General features: G+C 40.1%; 2 protein-coding genes across 3 annotated transcripts; one reads left to right on the top strand and one right to left on the bottom strand.

Annotated features, from left to right (window-relative positions):
* Positions 1 to 4,088: 4,088 nt before the first annotated feature.
* On the bottom strand, positions 4,089 to 17,993 carry LOC133547166 (zinc finger protein 699-like). Of its 2 annotated transcripts, none has more exons than XM_061892983.1 (3): positions 17,759 to 17,984; positions 16,748 to 17,014; positions 4,089 to 4,843 (listed from the first exon to the last, which is right to left on the bottom strand). In XM_061892983.1, exons 1-3 carry the CDS (start codon positions 17,859 to 17,861, stop codon positions 4,242 to 4,244), a joined length of 972 nt encoding a protein of 323 aa, XP_061748967.1. In that variant the 5' UTR covers positions 17,862 to 17,984; the 3' UTR covers positions 4,089 to 4,241. The 2 variants fall into 2 exon arrangements, with proteins under 2 accessions (XP_061748967.1, XP_061748969.1); XM_061892985.1 differs by lacking the exon at positions 4,089 to 4,843 and adding an exon at positions 11,856 to 12,825 and having other exon boundaries at positions 17,759 to 17,993.
* Positions 6,441 to 9,247, top strand: LOC133547165 (uncharacterized). The gene is made up of 2 exons (XM_061892982.1): positions 6,441 to 7,856; positions 9,113 to 9,247. The coding sequence occupies exons 1-2, from the start codon at positions 6,606 to 6,608 to the stop codon at positions 9,140 to 9,142; spliced, it is 1,281 nt and encodes a 426-aa protein (XP_061748966.1). The 5' UTR covers positions 6,441 to 6,605; the 3' UTR covers positions 9,143 to 9,247.
* Positions 17,994 to 19,678: the final 1,685 nt, after the last annotated feature.

Here is a 19,678-nt window from a genome sequence, read left to right as displayed (position 1 = left end):
TACTCGAAGGGACCATTCCAAAACACACATGAGGTTACACACTGGAGAAAAACCATTTACCTGCTCAGAATGTGATAAAAGTTTTGTAATAAATTAAAATTTAAAAGCACACATGAGAAAACACACTGGTGAAAAACCTTTTATTTGTTCAATAAGTTCTAAAAGTTATATAGACAAATAGCAATTAAAATCACACATGAGAACGCACTCTGGTGAAAAACCATACTCCTGTTCGAGCTGCAACAAAAGCTTTGTCACCGACAATCTTTTACAGTGCATATGAGAAGACACCCAGGAGAGAAAGTGTTGAGTTGCAGTGTGTGTGGTGAAAGATTGTCTTCTAAGTACCAGTGTAAGAAACACAAGTGTGCTGGTGAGAACAGCAGCAGCAAATGAAACTGCAGGATTTGAAATAAACTGTCCAGACTTTCATTTTGACTTTCTAACAACATCAGCACATATAACATGTGTGACATCATTGTTGTGTGTGTAACACAATGTTGTTAATATGATTCTAACATTTATAGATTAGACACTTCAGATTAGTACTTTTATTTCAGTCAAGTACATGAGTTAATATACATATTTGTGTACTTTAAAATGAACACAACAATTTAACTGAAAAGGTGAGAATAAACAGTACATAAAATGTTTGATAAAATAAACATTTGATGTGTAGACAGTCATAATTCACTTTTATAATTATTCGTAATAGTGTTTTAATTTTCCTGAAGGAACTCTCCTTAAGGAATCAATAAAGTACTATCTATCTATCTATCTATCTATCTATCTATCTATCTATCTATCTATGTTTTTTGAAATAATGAAGTGTGACATGTTTTTTATTTTCTAATTGTAGATAATTCCATCGATGAACTCCTTTATATGATGTACATATTTGTTTTACATGTGTTCATACCTTTGCTTTTGAGTACTCATGAATCTTTTTAGTTCATATTTACTGCTTCACATCTGAAACATCTTCTGGACCACTTCAGGAAGCATATTATTATTTACTTTATACATCATTTGAACAGTTGTCTTTTATACAATTTTAAAATGTGTGACTTTATGAATCATTTGTTGGGTCTCTATAATCCATTCTATGAATTGTCTTTATTACTCTCTTGTGTAATATGAATATTGTTGTGTGATTGTTTTATATGTATGTCCCCAGACTTTTATGTAATAAACAATGTATGTTTCAACTAAAGTTGTGTACAATAAATGTAGTTAATATTTGTGGGTTTGTATTTTATTCTATTTATTATCGCGGTCAATTTTTAAAATGTTTTCCTCATATGATTTACATGTAGTTTCCCACTTAATTCATCATGTAGACTAACTCAGCCTGGAGGATGTGTGTAATGTTGAGATGTTTTGGAGATGACTTGGTTTGTTTGGATGTTGTCAACCTGTCAATTGTTCTATTTAAACTATTAATGTTGTCAGATCTCGCGAGAGAAACAAGCAACCAGCTCTATTACTTCTTCTTCTTACTGGCAGTTTGCAGCCACGACTTGAAAGGTTCATACTGTCACCTACCGGACTGTAGAGTATAGTGTGGGCCATAGGACAGAAGGAGGAAATCCTATTAAGAACCTGTGGAGGGCAGCAGTAAACCTAAGATGTTCTACTAGTCTGCTGGAAATAGAAAGAAGAACAAGAAGGAGGGGAAAGCAAAATGGCGTTTGATGGAGAAAGTCTAAATGTGGGCATTATAGTTCTGTATTTGTAATCAGTGCATACATGTGCACATATATGTCCTTTTATATAGACTACCTTTTATTTTGTTTCCAGAGTATCCTGGTTCCTTGATTTTTGTAAAGACAAATAATCTTCAATCGCGCTGCTTGATCAGTTTGAATTACTAGATGGATAGCGGGAAAAGGAAAAATATGTGACAAGGAAGGCTGTGCATGGTGCGAGTCAGACAAGATGCCCGCGCCCCAAGTGGAACAAACATTTGAACAAAGGGGTTATAGGAACATTGGGAAATGGGTTATACTTGGATAACACTTTTCTACCTTCAAGGTAACTCAAAGGGCTTTGACACTATTTCCACATTCACACACTGATGGCGGGAGCTGCCATGCAAGGCAATAACCACGACTCATCAGGAGCAAGGGTGAAGGGTCTCGCTACCAGTCCCTTTAAGAACATTGGAATGTGGGCCAGGCCCAACGTCAAGCCATCAGAGCGCTGTCCAGTGCTGTGGAACGAGCAAGCCAGTGGCACTGGATCAGAAGGAGAGACAACAGCTGGGCTCCAAAATGACCAAGACCATGAGATTTTAAGGGGGAAAGGGAGAGGGGAGCATACTTTGGATGCTAGGAGCTGCTACTGAGCTCTCTGGAGGTGCAGTGGGCCTTGTCAGTGAAACACCGGTGAAGGAGTGAGCCCGCCTGATGACCCCAATGCCACCTTTCCTCCCCCATAACATCATACCATGTGTCTGTGAAACCAACTTGGAGCAATCTTTGCGGTGCCCAAAGCTGCCATGAACATCCGTCTGTGTAACCACGCCCGGCTTGACACGACAATTTTGTGATGACTATCATCCCCACCCACGTTTCTCAAGGGAAAAAGGATTGGAACATCTCACCCCGCTCAGGTATGGCTTGGCTCAGGGAGAAGGACGCCCCTGCCATTCAGTCCATGGCATTTTGGGTATTAACATCATATCCTGTGTTTGTAAAACATATAAAGAAGAAAATATCAAAATTAAATCATCATGGGGTATCAGGCCTGTTTGCAGGCATCGATAATCTGGGCTCTCCAGTCTTCTCCGTCGTCCGCTCAATGTATGAGTTCCATATTATTGATATTTCCCATAACATTTCTTAGGCTGCTGACATATGTTGTTCGTTGTTGACCTGGAGCTTGCTTTCCTACTAGTTTTCCTGCTAACACCAGTTTATCTAAGCTGTCTTTTAATGATATGACTGAGGAATTTCGGCTGCCTATTTCGAATCGTTGCAATTAGAGATCTTCTTATTTTAGCCTTTGCCAATACTTCTTCATTCCTTTTCTTTTCAGTCTATGAGTTGCAGAGTATTTTTCTGAATAACCACATTTCGGTTGCCTCTAATTTTCTAGATTGTTGATTGTTTAATGTACAGCATTCACAGCCGTAAAGTAGGACAGACCGTACATATGTTTTCAGGACTCTGACTCTAAATATAAATTCAATATTTAATAACAAAACACATACTCAACAAATAATAACTACATTTACTGGACCCAACTTTTATTGAAGCATAAATTGTTTAATTGCATAAAAGTCTGGGGACATACATATAAAACAATCCAAAAAAAAAAAATTACAAAAGAGAGTAATAAAGACAATTAACAGAATGGATTACATAGACCCAACAAATGATTCATAAAGTCACACATTTTAAAAGTAAATGATCTTGAATAAAACACAAATGATGTAAAAAGTATTTTTTTTTCCAAAAGTGGTCCAGAAGAACACGTGTTTTTTACTTTCACCTTTTCAGCCAAATAGTTCTCTTCATTTTTAAATCAAAGTACCAAAAATTACATAATAACACATGTATTTACCTGTAAAAAAAACACTAATCTAAATGATCTAATCTATGAATGTTAGGATAATATTAACACGATTGTGTTACACACACAACAATGATGTCACACATGTTATATGTGCTGATGTTAGAAAGTCCTTATTCAAGTTTTGACAGTTCAACACTGCAACACAACACTCTCTCATCTGTGTTTTCTCGTGTTTTACTTAAATAGAGACCTAATCCAAAACCTTCACAACAGATTGAACAGTGTGCATTCTCATGTGAACTTTGAAAGAGATAGGTAGTGCAAATTCTTTGCAACAGATTGCGCAAGAAAACGTTTTTTTCTAGTGTGTTTTTTCATGTGCTCATTCAAATTATTACTTTGTGTAAAACCTTTACCACATTCTGAGCAGGAAAACGGTTTTTCTCCAGTGTGTATTCTCATGTGTCTTTTCAAATCATTACTTTGTGTAAAACCTTTACCACATTCTGAGCAGGAAAAAGGTTTTTCTTCAGTGTGTATTCTCATGTGTCTTTTCAAATCATTACTTTGTGTAAATTTTTTACCACATACTGAGCATGAATAAGGTTTTACACCAGTGTGTATTTTTGTGTGGTTTATCAAATGTGCCTTCTGGGTGAATCTTTTACTACAAATTGAGCACAAAAATGGTTTTTCTCCAGTGTGTGTTCTCATGCGTGCTTTTAAACTTTGATTTCTTGCAAAACTTGTACCACATTCTGAGCACCACATTCTGAGCATGAAAAGGCTTTTTCTCCAGTGTGTGTTCTCATGTGGGTTTTCAGACTACAATGGTATTTAAAAGTTTTGTGACAGTGAGGACATGTGAAGTGAGTGTTGTCAGTGTGACATGTCTTATCATCTTTAGAGTCTTCATCATCAGTGTCAGGAGAGTGTGACGTTGTGTCCTCACTATCTGATAGTGGAGCTAAGAGCTTGTCTGCTTGTGATCCTCCACAGTGGTCTCCATCAGCTTCTGTTGTCATGTGTTGTGTTGAGCTGCTGCTTGGAGGCTCCCCCCCTCCCCTCTCCTCACTTTCACTTTTGACCCCATCATCTTCACTCTTCACAATCAAATGGAACTTCTCCAACCATTCTTGACTGATGCTGTGTTCCTCCTCTTCCTCTTTAAAATGCGGGGTCAGTGTGTTATTTTCTTCCCTTTGCATTTGCAATGTATGTGGCGCCTCTTCTTCCTCCTTAATGTGGAAGGGCTGTGGCTCCTCCTTCCCCATCCTGAAGCTCCACTTCTGTTGCTCAGAGAGAAGATGTTCTTCACAGACGTCTGCAGGACACAGGAAGACAAACATGGTCGAGAGGAGTCCATCTTTTTTTCAGTCACATGTCAGGAGCGATATTGATAAGATTTTACCAATTCAGATTTAATTTTCAATTCTGCTTTACGATTCGGTTATTTGTGGACTCTTTTGCTTTCAAATTCGGTAAAAAGGTGAAGAAACAGGTCGATTAGCACCTACAGTGAGGTCTTAAGAGGCCCAGACCTTACGGTTACCCCATGGGGTGTCAGAGGCCCCTACGGACTTTATTCTGCTTTGAGAATATCTATAAAATAAAAATATTTTTGGCTATAAATTAACAAGACACTCCAAGTTATTTTGTGGTATTTCACAGAACTTTCCTCTAGAAGGTCTTAACTTCGTCCATGTCAGATGAAACTAAAATGGAGCTTTTTGGTCACAATACCCTGCAATAAGTTTGGAGGAGAAAAGGCGAACACCATTCCCACCGTCAAGCATGGTGGTGGTAGTATTATGCTCTGGGCCTGTTTTGCTGCCAATGGAACTAGTGCTTTAAATTGGACAATGAAAAGAAGGATTACCTCCAAATTCTTCAGGACAAGCTAAAATCATCAGCCCGGAGGTTGGGTCTTGGGCACGGTTGGGTGTTCCAACAGGACAATGACCCCAAACAAAAGTCAAAAGTTGTGAAGGAATGGCTTATTTAAGGTTTTAGAATGGCCTTCCCAAAGTCCTGAATTAAACGTGTGGACAATGCTGAAGAAACAAGTCCATGTCAAAAAAACAACAAATTTAGCTGAACTGCACCAATTTTGTCAAGAGGAGTGGTCAAAAATTCAAGCAGAAGCTTGTGGATGGCTACCAAAAGCGCCTTATTGCAGTGAAACTTGCCAAGGGACATGTAAGCAAATATTAACATTGCTGTATGTACACTTTTGACCCAGCACATTTGCTCACATGTACAGTAGACCCATAATAAATTCATAAAAGAAGCAAACTTCATGAATGTTTTTTGGAACCAACAAGTATGTGCTCCAGTCACTCTATCACAAAAAAAATAAGAGTTGTAGAAATTATTGGAAACTAAAGACAGCCATGACATCATGTTCTTTACAAGTGTATGTAAACTTTTGATCACGACTGTACATACATACATACATACATATAAACCCACACAAACATAGACACTAGGGATGTCGCGGAATGAACAATTATTTTCCCGGTTATCATTTTTATCGTGGTATTTTTCAAATTTGCTCCAATTGTTCTTAAAGTACTTTTTTTTAACAAGTTTTTTTTTTTTTTAAATAACATATTGAAAAGTATGTACTTAGTAGGAGAAACAATATTGTAGAAAACGTCACATTTAACTCCAGTGGAATTTAAATGTGCATATGAAAGCACAAAGTAATATGGCAGAAACTAAAAACATAAATAAATACAAATAATTGTGCAAGATGGCACATGATGGCTGTTGAGTAAATGTGATCTCATTGTAATTAATGCTGTTTCTGTGTATCAAGAGAGGGGCTTGCTGTTGTTGTTTTGCGCCTCCAACAGGTTATATACGGTAGTGCAGGCTCGCGTGTGTTATCATCACGTGATCTCTTCCGGTTCACTTCGCGCGAGAGAATATGAGGGACTAACAGAAAGAAGCGCGATGAAGTTGTGTTCTATTTTCCACAGTTACCGATGTTTTGTTTCCCGGTGCTGTGAGGCATTGTACTGAGCCATCCTTAAAATAAACCATCACCTTTCTTTTATATTCAACTTGAGTATTCATTGAAGATGAGTGAAGAAAGAAGAAACCCAACAGGTTATGGGCCCAGACATGCAACGGGAGGAAGATGGCAGCGCCTGGTCTTCGATGGAGACGAGGACAACTACAAACTTTGGGAAGTAAAATGTCTTGGTCGCATGAGACTTGAAGGTTTAAAGGACACAATACTTTCCTCTGGTGAAGTGGACCCAGAGAAGAATGCAGAATGTTTTGCAGAGCTAATCCAGTTCCTCGACGACAAAAGTCTGTCGTTGGTGATGAGAGACGCTGCTGACGATGGTCGCAAAGCACTACAAATTTTACGGCGCCATTATGCCAGTGATGGTAAGCCAAGAATTATTTCCCTGTACAACGAATTGTGTTCCCTGAAGAAAAACTCCGAAGAAACTATTACAGACTACATCATTAGAGCCGAAAAGATTGTGACTTCTTTAAGAAATACAAAGCAAGTAATAAGCGATGAGTTGAGTATTGCTATGGTTCTGCGGGGCCTACCGGAACCATACAAACCATTCGTCATTCACATGACACAGAGCAACGATGAAGTGACTTTTGTGGAGTTTAAGAGCAAACTACGAAGCTACGAAGAGACAGAGAAATTTGAACACAAACCAAATTCAGACAACGTAATGAAAGTGGACATAGCGTCAGCAACCTGTTATGGATGTGGGAATCGTGGACATTTTGCGAGAAATTGTCCCCACAAAACAACACCAAAGTGGTGCAACTACCACAGAAGCACAACACATACAGACGAGACGTGCAGAAGAAAAACCAAGCCTGACTCTGCTAAACAAACTATGGAGAAAGAAGAAGATTCAAAGGAAAGTGGAACCTCCTTTGTGTTCCAAGCCAGTCATTTGGTGCTTCCAGACGGCATCAAACAAAATGGACTGATGGTGGACTGTGGGGCGACGTCACACATAATCACCGAGAAGAGTAAATTTACACGATTTGATGATACTTTTAACCCAAACAAACACTACATGGAGTTGGCCAATGGAACAAGGAAGAACAACGTGGCTCTGAAGAGAGGCGATGCAGTGGTTCTTCTACGCAACACGGAAGGTAAAAGTGTCCCCGTCACACTGAAGAATGCCTTGTTCATCCCAATCTACCCACAAGACTTCATGTCGGTGAAAGCAGCCACGACTGATGGAGCTCAAGTGATCTTCGAAGAAGGACAAAACCGGCTCATCACGAAAGAAGGAAACACCTTCAAGTTAGAAGTACACGAGAGACTGTACTACCTCAAAACGGTAAACCATCAAAAACCATACGATGACTCTGTGCATGACATGATGTCAAAAGACAAAGTGAATCTATGTTGTGATGTGAAAACATGGCACGGGATCTTGGGGCACTGCAATGTGAATGATGTGTTGAAGCTTCAAAATGTTGTGACAGGCATGACAGTTACAGGAGATACAAAGATAGAATGTGACATTTGTACACAAGGAAAATTCACTAACACTAGGAACAAATTACCTGATGTCAAAGCTAGTGCACCCCTAGAGCTGGTGCACACTGACCTGGCCGGCCCCATTGACCCCATTGGATTAGATGGGCATAAATATTCAGTCTCATTTACTGATGATTATTCAGGGGCAGTATTTGTTTACTTCTTGAAGAATAAGAGTGAAACTACCCTTGCGACAGAGAAGTTCATTGCAGACGTTTCCCCATATGGCAACGTAAAATGTATACGCTCAGATAATGGAACTGAGTTCACTGGAAACGATTTTCAAACACTTTTGAGAGAGAAAAGTATCAGACATGAAACTTCGTCACCTTATTCTCCTCATCAAAACGGTACAGCTGAAAGACAGTGGCGAACACTGTTTGAAATGGCAAAGTGTATGCTACTAGAAAAAGAGTTACCAAAAACATTATGGCCTTATGCTGTTCAAAGTGCCGCCCATATTCGGAACAGATGTTACAATGACAGAACAAAGAACACACCATATTTCATGCTAACTGGAAAGAAGCCCAACATTTCAAAAATGTGGGTGTTTGGCTCGGAGTGTTACGCATACACTCACAGTCACAAGAAACTTGAACCAAGGTGTGAGAAAGGAGTATTTGTGGGCTATAGTAAAATTAGTCCAGCATACTTGGTCTATGATCCACAGTCAAGAAAAGTGTCAAAACACAGACTGGTAAAATTCACCAAAAAGAACACTGCAGAAAAAGACACACAAACAAATGCATATGACTTGGACATCCCAGATTGCGAAAGAAATGAAACCAAACTACCTGACACTGTGTCAGAAAAATCAGTGAGCATCGAAAATCAAACTGTAGCTCAAAACGATGTTGATAACCAAACACAAACTCTGGAAGTAGAGGAAGAGGTGGTGTTAGATGATGCCACAACTAACATAGAGACTAGGATAGAACAAAGAGGTCGTTACCCAAAGAGAGAGAGAATTGTTCCTCCAAAATACTTAGAGGAATATGTAACAAATATTGATGATACCAATGAAAGCCATGACATTATTGATCACTGTTGCAGGGCAGTGTGTGGAGTCCCACAGACGTATAAAGACACCCTGATGTCATCAGAGGCAGCCAGCTGGGAAAAAGCCATGAAAGACGAATTGGCATCTCTCAAAAAAATGACACACTTGAACTAACAACATTACCAAAAGGGAAAAAGGCAATAGGCGGAAAGTGGGTTTATGCCCTCAAAGAAAACACAGAGAAAGGACAGCTTTTCAAAGCTAGATATGTTGCCAAAGGATACAGTCAAACTGAAGGTATAGATTATCAAGAAACATTTGCACCAACTGCAGACATTACTTCTGTGCGTGCATTGATGCAAATAGCTGTTCAAAATGACCTCACCGTCCACCAGATGGATGTGAAAACGGCATATTTACATGCCCCCATTGATGAAGAGATATACCTAGATCAACCAGAAGGTTTTCAGAAAACATCGGACACAGGTGAAAAACTGGTATTTAGGTTGAAGAAATCAATCTATGGCCTAAAACAATCAGGAAGAAATTGGTACAAACTTCTAAATGACCATTTAGAGCAAAACAATTTCAAAAGAAACCTATCTGATCATTGTGTCTACCGAAAACAAACAGAAAATGAAACAGTCATTGTCATCATCTGGGTGGACGACCTGATCATTGCTGCAAGTAGCAAAGAAGCACTTGAGCAATTCAAAAACATAATGAACGCCAAATTCAACATGAAAGACATCGGTAAGATATCTTATTTCCTGGGTATTCATTTTGAACAGAAACAGAATGAAATCAAGATGGATCAAAAGATGTACATACAAAAGATGCTTGAAAGGTTTGGCATGTCAGAATGCAAACCTAGAAGCACTCCTGAACAGAAAGTAGAACTGAACAAAAATCCAGTTAATAGACAGAGGTCAGACATATTGATGTCAAATACCATTTCATTCGTGAGGCACTCACTGAAGGGAACATTTCATTGGTCTACTGTCCTACAGAAGACATGGTTGCAGACATCTTAACCAAACCTACTACAAGAGTCAAGATTGACAAATTCAAATTATTTTTTTTTTTGGAAACTAATGTGTTTCACTGTTTCATGGTCATGAGATCAAGGGGGGGTGTTGAGTAAATGTGATCTCATTGTAATTAATGCTGTTTCTGTGTATCAAGAGAGAGGCTTGCTGTTGTTGTTTTGCGCCTCCAACAGGTTATATACGGTAGTGCAGGCTCGCGTGTGTTATCATCACGTGATCTCTTCCGGTTCACTTCGCGCGAAAGAATATGAGAGACTCACAGAAAGAAGCGCGATGAAGTTGTGTTCTATTTTCCACAGTTACCGATGTTTTGTTTCCCGGTGCTGTGAGGCATTGTACTGAACCATCCTTAAAATAAACCATCATCTTTCTTTTATATTCAACTTGAGTATTCATTGAAGATGAGTGAAGAAAGAAGAAACCCAACAATGGCCATAAGATGTAAGTGCACTTTTTGTCCTGGTGTAGAACAATAGTGTTGATACATGAGAGGTCTAGTCTTACACATATCAGAGAACACCTCTCAACTCTTTGAAAGTTTGCCAATGAAATATGACAGCACTGCAGTGAGCTCTTTTGCATAAGCAGCTGCTTCTGGAAGACATCAGGTATTGTATGTGTGATGTTGGTAGATGATGATGTACTGTAAGTGTGGCATCCAACTTGCCCTCTGCACTCCCACTCTGTAAATACGGATTATGTTATATTTATTAGAAGATGATTATTATTATAATCATCTGACTGACACACACACTCTAATGTTAGTCCTGTAAAAACTAAACAAGTTGCAGTGTTTCTGCTAGGATTTGATTTTAACACTAAGTTTAAAAGTAAATAAAGTAGCTCTGCTACAGTACGTGTCACTTTCACCGATAGCGTCCAGTAACAGTGGTTTTCAACCACTGTGCCGCGGCACACTAGTGTACCGTGAGATACAGCCGGAAATAGTCTAATTTCACCTATTTGGGGTAAAAATGTTTTTTTGCAAAGCAATAATTATAGTCTGCAAATGATGTGTTGTTGTTGAGTGTCTGTGCTGTCTAGAGCTCGGCAGAGTAACCGTAAAATACTCTTCCATATCAGTAGGTGGCAGCCGGTAGCTAATTGCTTTGTAGATGTCAGAAACAGCGGGAGGCAGCGTGAAGGTAAAATTGTGTCTAATGCTTAAACCAAAAATAAACAAAAGGTGAGTATCCCTAAGAAAAGGCATTGAAGCTTTGGGAAGGCTATGCAGAACCAAACTAAAAATTAACAGGCAACAAAGTCAACAAAAACAGAATGCTGGACGACAGCAAAGACTTACTGTGGAGCAAAGACGGCGTCCACAATGTACATCCCAACATGACATGACAAACAACAATGTCCCCAAACAGAAGGATAAAAACAACTGAAATAGTTCTGATTGCTAAAACAAAGTAGATGCGGGAAATATCGCTCAAAGGAAGACATGAAACTGCTAAGAATAAAAAGAGAAAAGGACACCAAAATAAGAGCGCCAGACCAGAACTAAAACACTACAGACAGGAAAACCGCAAACAACTCCAAATAAGTCAGGGTGTGATGTGACAGGTGGTGACAGTACACCTACTTTGAGACAAGAGCTATAGTCATGCATGCTTGCTTATGCTTTAAAGTCATATCCAACAATTGCGACAACGACTTTTTACTGTCAAATGAGTTTAGTTTTTTTAATGATTTCTGTTGGTGGTGTGCCTCCAGATTTTTTCAATGCAAAAAATGTGCCATGGCTCAAAAAAAGGTTGAAAATCACTGCAGTAACAAGACACTATAGGCAACACTTAAGAAAGTGTAACTAGAAGAATGTTTGACGGACCAACGTTAGTAATAACAATAATAATAATGGATTAGATTTTATATAGCACTTTTCTACTATTAGATACTCAAAGCGCTCACAGAGAAGTGAGAACCCATCATTCATTTACACCGCATGGTGGTGGTAAGCTACATTTGCTGCCCTGGGGTAGACTGACGGAAGCGAGGCTGCCAGTTTGCGCCTAAGGCCCCTCCCACCACCACCTATCATTCATCATTCATTCATTCACCAGTGTGAGCGGCACCAGAGACAAGGGTGAAGTGTCATGCCAAAGGAAACAACGACAGCGATTTGGCTGTCAAGAGGCCGGGAGCGAACCTGCAACCCTCAGGTCTTTGGCACGGCCTCTCTACCCACTACGCCATGACATGACATGTTCATTTTGGCTGCTGGTGGCAGGAGCTCTGTGCTCTTGTGTCATCCTTTTGGGTTCTGGATGTTTCCTTCTTGTTTTCATGCCTTTTGGTTGGGGACCCTTTGGGACTGTGTGACAAGGGGTGACTCTTTGGTGACTTCTGCGAAGCTTTTTTGTGAACTTCTGGATCTGCCTCCTTGGAGCGTTTTGGCCATGGAGACCAGCTGCTGGGTCTCTGCCACACCAGAGTCTGTTTGGAGAGACTGGAGGAGATGCGGATGAAGAGACAGGACTGCGGAGCTGGCACTGAGAGCCGGGACGGACAAGCTTCACAGTGTCTTGGCTGAATGAGCAGGTATCGGACACCTCGGTCTCCTTGGACGTATCCACGCTCATCCATGCAGACTGGACACTGGCCAGGAGTTGGTGGGCGGCCGACGGTGGAGTTGGCTCTCTTGGTTGCTTTGTTGGGTCTGCTCCTGTCTATGGCCATGTTCCCCCCAACCCAGCAGACGATGGCGTGGAACACTGCAGAGGTCACCACAGTCTATATGTTTTGTTTTGTATTTTTGATGATTTACTTTTGTGGCTGTGTGCAGAAGTAACTGGTTGCATCAGCTCCGCTCTTTTAATGTCTTTAAAGGGGAACATTATCAAAATTTCAGAAGGGTTGAAACAAAAAAAAATCAGTTCCCAGTAGCTTATTTTATTTTTCGAAGTTTTTTTCAAAATTTTACCCGTCCTGGAATATCCCTAAAAAAAGCTTTAAAGGGGAACATTATCACCAAACCTATGCAAGCGTCAATATATACCTTGCAGTTGCAGAAAAAAGACCATGTATTTTTTCAACCGATTTCCGAACTCTAAATGGGTGAATTTTGGCAAATTAAACGCCTTTCTTTTTATCGCTCTTTTAGCGATGACGTCAGAATGTGACGTCATCGAGGTAACACACCCGCCATATTAATTTTCACATTACAAACACCGGGTCTCAGCTCTGTTATTTTCCGTTTTTTCAACTATTTTTTGGAACCTTGGAGACATCATGCCTCATCAGTGTGTTGTCGGAGGGTGTAACAACACTAACAGGGAGGGATTCAAGTTGCACCACTGGCAAGAAATCTGCCGCCAGACCCCTATTGAATGTACCAAAGTGTCTGCACATTTGACCGGCGATGCTAAGACAGACATGGCACAGAGATGTATGGACAAACTGCAGATGAATTTGCAACGATAGTTGACGAAGTCACAAAGGTGAGTTTTGTTGATGTCGTTGACCTATGTGCTAATCAGACATATTTGGTCAAGGCATGACTGCCAGCTAATCGATGCTAACATGCTACGCTAATCGATGCTAACATGCTATTTACGCTAGCTGTATGTACATTTGAAAATAGATACCCACATTTAATGTGAAACAAACACTTACCAATCGACGGATTTAAGTTGCTCCAGTGTCACAAGATGCGAAAGTCCTGATCGTTTGGTCCGCACATTTTACCGGCGATGCTAATAAGGCAGCCATGATATGGGCCACTTCATTAGGTACACCCATACTATGGCCGAATAGCGTCAATAGCTATTCGCTCAATAGCTTCAATTTCTTCTTCAATTTCGTTTTCGCTATCTGCCTCCATACTCCGACTATCTGTTTCAATACATGCGTAATCTGTTGAATCGCTTAAGCCGCTGAAATCCGAGTCTGAATCCGAGCTAATGTAGCTATATCTTGCTGTGGTAACCGCCATGTTGTTTGTATTGGCAGCCCTGTATGACGTCACAGGGAAATGGATAGTGGTTTCTAAGATAGCGAGAATAAGGCAATTTAAAGCTTTATTTAGGGATATTCCGGGACCGGTAAAATTTAGAAAAAAAGTTCAAAAAATACAACAAGCCACTGGGAACTGATTTTTATTGTTTTTAACCCTTTTGAAATTGTGATAATGTTCCCCTTTAAAGTGCTTGATTTTCCCTATTTGCTTAAGCCACTGTCCATTTCCCTGTGACGTCACATAGTGATTCCAATACAAACAACGTGACGGTTACCACAGCAAGATGTAGCGACATTAGCTCGGATTCAGACTCGGATTTCAGCGGCTTAAGTGATTCAACTGATTACGCATGTATTGAAACAGATGGTTGGAGTATGGAGGCAGATAGCGAAAACGATATTGAAGAAGAAACCGAAGCTATTGGATAGCTATTGGATAGCTATTGACGCTATTCGGCCATGCATACTATGTTAGCATCGCCGGTAAAATGTGCAGACCAACCGATCAGGACTTTCGCATTGACACTGGATCAACTTAAATCCGTCGATTGGTAAGTGTTTGTTTAGCATTAAATGTGGGTGGAAGGAAACGCTGGATGTAAATATAGTTTAAATGTACATACAGGTAGCCTAAATAGCATGTTAGCATCGATTAGCTGGCAGTCATGCCGCGACCAAATATCTCTGATTAGCACATAAGTCAATAACATCAACAAAACTCACCTTTGTGATTTCGTTGACTTTATCGTTGGGAATGCATCTGCTTTGAGTGTCGCATGATATCCACACATTCTTGCCATCTCTGTCGTAGCATCGCCGGTAAAAACCAAACGAGGGACTTCCGCATCTCTTGATACTGGAGCAACTTACCAATCCGTCGATTGGTAAGTGACCTAAATAGCATGCTAGCATCGATTAGCATACCGTGCTAATCGATGCACATTCTATGTAAATCAACTTGAATCCGTCCCTGATTGTGTTGTTACACCCTCCGACAACACACCGACGAGGCATGATGTCTCCAAGGTATCGGAAAACAGTCGAAAAAATGGAAAATAACAGAGCTGATTTGACTCGATGCGTGTAATGTGGTAGGGAAAAATGGCGTTGAGTACCGATGTAACGTCATGTTCTGACGTCGTCGCTCCGAGAGGGATAAACAGAAAGGCATTTAATTCGCCAAAATTCACCCATTTAGAGTTCGGAAATCGGTAAAAAAAATATATGGTCTTTTTTCTGCAACATCAAGGTATATATTGACGCTTACATAGGTCTGCTGATAATGTTCCCCTTTAATGTCCTTTGTGTTGTTTGATGTTTCGCTCTTACACACGTTTCTGTGTGCTATGGATATGAGGTTTTTGTTTTCTCTTTGGCCTCAGTCTGGATCCCCTCTCCAGGGGCCCAGGCTTAGACTATTTTTTTTTCTCACCCCCCACCCCCTCCCAGAGTTTACCTGTTTCTCACCTTTTTTGAAAGGGGCGCCGGAAGTTGGCAGACCCGTCAGCGATCCTGTTCTGTCTCCCTGTAATGTTTGTCTGCTCTTGAATGGGATTGTGCTGAACATCTTAATTTCCTCCCTGGGATTATAAAAGTATTTCTGATTCTGATTGTATTTTTATCGGCCATCTTCAGAGTAATGAACTGTCCGGTACAATTTATTAAATTTTGATTCACCAAAACTTTTATCAGTCACAAATAGTTTGCACTTGGACAACTTTACCGCGAGGGGGCTGTCAAATTAAAGACTTTAGAAAGACAAGACAACTTTGCTAATTAGTACTAATAAACTAGATTGATTAAGACATTGCTGGACAGCAGAGAAGTAACTAAATCCAAATAAATGTTGAATATATATTTTAAAGATATCTGGCTTGTATCTTCAGTAGAGATGTTAATCACTGAAAATGTATCGATATGATACCCTAATTGATATTCCTTATTGATACCAGTATTTATCGGTACTGCATGTAATTTGTGGAACTAAAAAAGTGGGAAAAAAAGGCTTTTTATATAGCATTCCTATTACAGAACACCTCCAACATGATGTTCTGTAACAGCAGGGAAGTCTTTTATCAGCAACTGTTTATTTGAAGTCTTAAAGAAGTCAACTATGTGTGCAGTGCAAGGTGAAATGCAGTTATGTCATCTTCTTGTCAATAACACACACATTAAACTTTTGTTGCTTCCTTATTTGTCATTATTTAAAGTTGATTGTAATGTGTAGCAGCGGCAGCTGAACTCAATGTGACAACGTGTCATAGTTACCTCAGTCAGCTGGAATTAAAAATACAAATAGTTGTGTCTTTAGTCCAGAATCTTCACGGTCCTCATGGACGACATAATTAGGAACCAGTATCAATAAAAAAATGGTACTTGGTGTACATCCCTAATCTGCACACTAAATCTTTGAAATATGCTGACATATGTGCTGCTAAGGTAAATAAACAGTAGCCATATTGAATGTTTGCCTTCATTTGACCACGTGAGGTAAGGAGGACGGCCTCTAGGTCACATGGTTACACCCCAGCAATTACACTGTTGATGATTGATGAGCAATCATATTTAAATGGTGGTGTTAAAAAGCAAATATATCTCTATCTGTAGTGATAAATGTGGCCCCCGGATGAACATGTGTCACAAACATTGTATTAGATGATATGTGGATGTTGTGCTTACTTGGACTGTGATGAAGCTGTGAGGACTCAGGTGGTTTGTCTTCATGCTCTTCAGTCTTCACAGAGACAACAGTCAGTGGAAACTTGCTGACATCAGCCTCCTCCTGCCCTACAGGACACTCTCCCCCCTCTTCCTCTTTGAAATAGGGGGGCTCTGGATACTCCTTGTCCCCTTTAAAATGTGAGGGCTGTGGATACTCTAAAGTGAAACTGTCCCCCTGCAGATGAGGGAGACATTCTTCTTGGTGTCCAATCAGCTGATGGATGTCTACAGGACACAAACAAAACACATTTTAACTCCTAGATGCTAAATATTAAATCCTAGATGAAGTAATGGGCTGTAGCTATTGAACATTTTATTAATCAAGTGTTCTACGGGAAAAGTTTCCGATTAATTGAGTAACTGGATGAAACATAGTGTTGCTTGTTTAAAGACAAATTTAAGCGACTATAAGACACTTCACTTAATAATGAACGGTCAATTGGTTTGAGATGGAAGGAGATCAAGATGTCATCTTTAGATCAGGCTTTGTTTTTTCGACAATCACTGGAACATTAATGGCTGCATCAACGAACACCGACATGAAGGAAATAGCAGGTCAGAATAGCTTTTACACAAATATATAACTTGCCAAACCTGCCAGCTAGCAGGCTAGGTTTACAGCATCAGTAACCATGGTAACTGACTCTGACTTTGTCTTACCTCTCTTATTTTTGGAGGTAAAACTCTCGAGCTTTACATACTCAGGACTTTGCACTTAACCTGCTCTCTGGAATATTCCCCCGGTGACTGTGTGAGATTTGTGTAAACATGTTGATACACATTGTTACAAACATCAACCTGTCATAAATATTGTGTGTCTGAAACTGTCTCCTTCTTATGAACAATGTAAAACAATCAGTGCATCATCCTCACATAACAATTAATCTTCCTACAGACAATCTATTCAGGAATAGTGTTAATAATGAAATATAAAGTTAGTAAAGATGTGAGAGTAAGAAGTAAACAAACCTGTTCTGTGTAACACAACTTGATGTTTTTCATGTTGTCGCTCCTTCTCCTCTTTTGTTGGACAAAGTTCCTCCTCGTACTCTGCTGTGGTTCTTTGGCACATTTTCACACAATCACAACACTTTACACTCACACTTGATCTCTACTTAGCGATGTGTTTTGATCACTTCCGCCTCTCTTTGTTAGCAGCTAACAAGCTAAGCTAACTAGCAAGCTAATCTAGCTCGAGAAGCATCAAAGTGCGCTCAGACTAATATAACCAGATGCAAACAGTTATTAACAATGTTTACTCTATTTACTAGAGTGTAATAAAGGACATATATGTGCACATGGAGGCACAGATTAAGAACACTGAACTGTGACGACTGCAATAACGTCTTCACCGTCAGACGCCATCTTGCTTTATCCTCGCCGTGATTGGTTCGCACGCAATGTTGTCAGATCTCGCGAGAGAAACAAGTAACCAGCTCTTTTCCAAATCTCGCGAGAGGAATAAGTACAACCAGCTTTCCACCCCCGGTTTACTTCTTGTGAAAATAAAAGTAAATTTGTCCATTTCAAATTTTCCACAAAAAAAAAAAAAACACATCAATCAATCAATCAATGTTTACTTATATAGCCCTAAATCACTAGTGTCTCAAAGGGCTGCACAAACCACCACGACATCCTCGGTAGGCCCACATAAGGGCAAGGAAAACTCACACCCCGTGGGACATTGGTGACAATAATGACTATGAGAACCTTGGAGAGGAGGAAAGCAATGGATGTCGAGCGGGTCTAACATGATACTGTGAAAGTTCAATCCACAATGGATACAACACAGTCGCGAGAGTCCAGTCCAAAGAGGATCCAAGACACAGCAGCGAGAGTCCCGTTCACAGCGGAGCCAGCAGGAAACCATCCCAAGCGTAGGCGGATCAGCAGCGCAGAGATGTCCCCAGCCGATACACAGGCGAGCAGTACATGGCCACCGGATCGGACCGGACCCTCTCCACAAGGGAGAGTGGGACATAGAAGAAAAAGAAAAGAAACGGCAGATCAACTGGTCTAAAAAGGGAGTCTATTTAAAGGCTAGAGTATACAAATGAGTTTTAAGGTGAGACTTAAATGCTTCTACTGAGGTGGCATCGCGAACTGTTACCGGGAGGGTATTCCAGAGTACTGGAGCCCGAACGGAAAACGCTCTATAGCCCGCAGACTTTTTTTGGGCTTTGGGAATCACTAATAAGCCGGAGTCCCTTGAACGCAGATTTCTTGCCGGGACATATGGTACAATACAATCGGCAAGATAGGATGGAGCTAGACCGTGTAGTATTTTATACGTAAGTAGTAAAACCTTAAAGTCACATCTTAAGTGCACAGGAAGCCAGTGCAGGTGAGCCAGTACAGGTATATATGTATGTATATATGTATATAAAGGTATATACAGTATAGGTATATATGTATGTATATATGTATATAAAGGTATATACAGTACAGGCGTAATGTGATCAAACTTTCTTGTTCTTGTCAAAAGTCTAGCAGCCGCATTTTGTACCAACTGTAATCTTTTAATGCTAGACATGGGGAGACCCGAAAATAATACGTTACAGTAGTCGAGGCGAGACGTAACAAACGCATGGATAATGATCTCAGCGTCTTTAGTGGACAGAATGGAGCGAATTTTTGCGATATTGCAGAGATGAAAGAAGGCCGTTTTAGTAACGCTTTTAATGTGTGCCTCAAAGGAGAGAGTTGGGTCGAAGATAATACCCAGATTTTTTACAGAGTCACCTTGTTTAATTGTTTGGTTGTCAAATGTTAGAGTTGTATTATTAAATAGAGTTCGGTGTCTAGCAGGACCGATAATCAGCATTTCCGTTTTTTTGGCGTTGAGTTGCAAAAAGTTAGCGGACATCCATTGTTTAATTTCATTAAGAC

Source organism: Nerophis ophidion, unplaced genomic scaffold (genome assembly GCF_033978795.1).
Source record: "Nerophis ophidion isolate RoL-2023_Sa unplaced genomic scaffold, RoL_Noph_v1.0 HiC_scaffold_76, whole genome shotgun sequence".
Lineage (NCBI taxonomy): Eukaryota > Metazoa > Chordata > Actinopteri > Syngnathiformes > Syngnathidae > Nerophis > Nerophis ophidion.
The sequence above is the reverse complement of the archived record's forward strand: the minus strand, read 5'-3'. Positions and strand labels throughout refer to the sequence as shown.